This window comes from Salarias fasciatus, chromosome 23 (assembly GCF_902148845.1).
Source record: "Salarias fasciatus chromosome 23, fSalaFa1.1, whole genome shotgun sequence".
Classification (NCBI taxonomy): Eukaryota; Metazoa; Chordata; class Actinopteri; order Blenniiformes; family Blenniidae; genus Salarias; species Salarias fasciatus.
The window spans coordinates 677,501-680,098 of NC_043766.1; the positions used below are offsets into that span (position 1 = coordinate 677,501).

The 2,598-nt window shown below is 50.0% G+C and overlaps 1 protein-coding gene across 1 annotated transcript in view; it reads right to left on the reverse strand.

Moving 5' to 3' along the window:
- Nucleotides 1-2,205, reverse strand: part of LOC115381967 (uncharacterized) — a 23,814-nt gene extending 21,609 nt beyond the window's left edge. Inside the window, exons 1-5 of the mRNA XM_030083614.1 lie at nucleotides 2,064-2,205; nucleotides 1,468-1,509; nucleotides 980-1,053; nucleotides 837-905; nucleotides 605-716 (exon numbers count right to left, since the gene is read on the reverse strand). Of these exons, the coding sequence (XP_029939474.1) occupies nucleotides 605-716; nucleotides 837-905; nucleotides 980-1,053; nucleotides 1,468-1,509; nucleotides 2,064-2,205 (439 nt within the window). The remainder of the gene's footprint in view (nucleotides 1-604; nucleotides 717-836; nucleotides 906-979; nucleotides 1,054-1,467; nucleotides 1,510-2,063) is intronic.
- Between the last annotated feature and the right edge of the window lie 393 nt (nucleotides 2,206-2,598).

Below are 2,598 nucleotides of genomic sequence, written 5' to 3' on the forward strand. Positions count from 1 at the left end.
AAAAAGTTAGCATCTAGTTTTCATAAAAACACAAATAAATGTGGCTCTGTCAAAAAACAAACAAACAAACAAAAAAATGTATCTTCTATATTTGTAACTTTCTTTACATACACTCTTCAAAGTCTGGTCTTTGGTCCCACACACTAGAGATGCTACATGCTAAAGAGTTTCAGGACTCGCGCGCCAGAATGCTACACATATCCTTTGCGCATGCTTTGCCTATGGAGTATGAGTTCAATAAATGCAGAAGACAGAAGAAGTCACGGAACGGCTCGAAGGCCCATGAAACCTGGTCCAGATCTGACTTGTGAAGGAGCGCTAGGAAACGATACTTCAAATTCAAAATAGGATCTTTGGGCCAAATTAAAGAGCAGGCCTATGGGAATGATGCAAGGTCAGTAACAGGAAGCATTACAGCGGTTTCGATGACAGATAACCTGTCAGCAGACTGTCTAATTAGCCCCGGCTGGTGCTGGGGGAGGTTACGAGGCTTTTATGAGGCTTCGGCAAGTGTTCCCGATATGTCTCAGCCGCGGAGAGCAGCTTGAACACCGCACCGCGCACCCATCGGGCCTTACGTTTAAAAAAAAAGACGCCTCCTTACCCGCCTCTGCATTCTCCCCGTCGTCTTCGTCCTCCTCCGCCTCCTCTTCCTCCGCGGGCGCCGGCGCCTCCACGCCCACCTGATCCATGGCGATGCACTCAGCCGCGCCCGTCTGGCACCAAAAAGGCACTTCGTTAGCGAGCGGGGCCGATTTTACAAGCGAAAATGCAAAACTGCGGCTGCAGTGTGCAGCTGCGATTCTCGGCCCGGCGCAGACAGCTGACCTACTGACCTTCAGGGATTCGATCTGCACCACCTGGCACTTCTGGAGCAGCTCGACGAAGAGGTAGATGAGCAAGGCCTGCGAAAACAGCGCCGCCCGTCAGGGCCGAGCGCCTCGCCAGGCCTGCGGAGCTCGCTCGGCGCTCGACTCACCTGGACGAAGAAGCCGACCAGGAAGGAGACCAGGAAAGGCACCAGTCCAGCGTGGGAGATCGTTACCGGCAGACCTGCGGATTCAAAACGGAGCGATCTGGTCGCTGGGTTCTCCCCCCCCACCGACACGCCCCTCCGCTGGGGGCGCCGCCAATAAAGTTCAGTGGACGGCGCCGATTTCCATATGAGATTTAAGCCACGGAACAAGCGCGAACCTGGAAGTGGAACTACACACCAAGACGCCACTGAAAACAAAGCTGTTAAATGTAATATCCCATGTAATTCCCACCTCTAGGAAAATCTCCCCAGTGTTAGCTGCACTCCATAAAGCACAGTTAAATCCGCCCTGCAGATGGACAGAGCTGTAATTAGGCTTTGAGAGAAGAGGCATTAGCAAAAAAGGCAGAACCTAGTTTTCAGTGGCTCTAATCGCCGTCGTCGCGTAAACCGACGCTCAGAAATGCAACAATAGTAAGTTCAACACTCACCTAAAATTCCCGTTCCCAGTATCGTTGCTATGGTTAAAAAGTCTGCAAAAAGAAATAAGAGAAAAACCCTTTTTTTTTAAAATCATGATACAAAAGAGGACATGAATTCAGTTCTAGACAACCGTCACCAAAAAGCACTTCGAGTTGCGCGTTTTAAATCGACTCGCACTACACGAGAGCTGACCTCTGACCTGCCTGACCAGAACACGACCTCCGCTTCGCAGCTCTGCTCGCGCCCTGAAAGGTGTGACTTTTAAAATTATAAATGCTGTGTGAAGTGAAAATGTCTTTAATTAGTTTGAAAAAAAAAAAAAAAAAACCAACAAAATTCTATCAATTGACAGCACACACACACACACACACACACACACACACAGTTTATTGTAGTCTCGCGGAGTCGGATCCTCTCGCGAGACCTGCCCCCGTCCGCTCTGCACAGCGACAGTTTGCTTGAATCAATGAAACAATATTAACATTACAGTGATAATAAACACAATAATTACATTTTCATGTAATTCTTTTTTTTTTTTTATTCCCGCCCATGTCGCGTGTCCGTGGTGTTTGTGCACGATGCGCGCGCGCGCGCGGGTACTCACAGCACTGCAGATAAATGCTCCGCAGCCTCCACTGCCTGTCCTGGTTTCTCCGCGTGACTGTCATTAACAGGGCGCTCAGGCCGCGGTCGGGGGAGGACCGGGGGTTTGTCTGGACGGTTATCTCCGCTGCATCGGCCGCCATCATTTCCACAACAGCCCCCTCCCTCTCTCTCTCTCTCTCTCTCTCTCTCTCTCTCTCTCTCTCTCTTTTTTTTTTTTTTCGCGCCGTCTCTCTCTCCCTCTCCAGCGGCGGCGGCTGTGAACGCGCTCAGGCTGTGGGATGCTGCTGCTGCTGCTGCGCGCACCCGCGCTCACACCGCGCAAGGACGATGCGCGCTCACTGCCCACGTATTTCCGAGATATGAGAACTTCTATAAACAAAGCTGGATTCCAAAAATCTGGCGGGAATGTATTGAAAATAAGCCTTTCGTATGGCATGGTTTTGTTTTGTTTTTTTTCCAACTTTATTTCATATGTGTGTGTGCGTGTGTGTGTGTGTGTCACCAAGGGACACATTGTCAAAGATAAATATCGA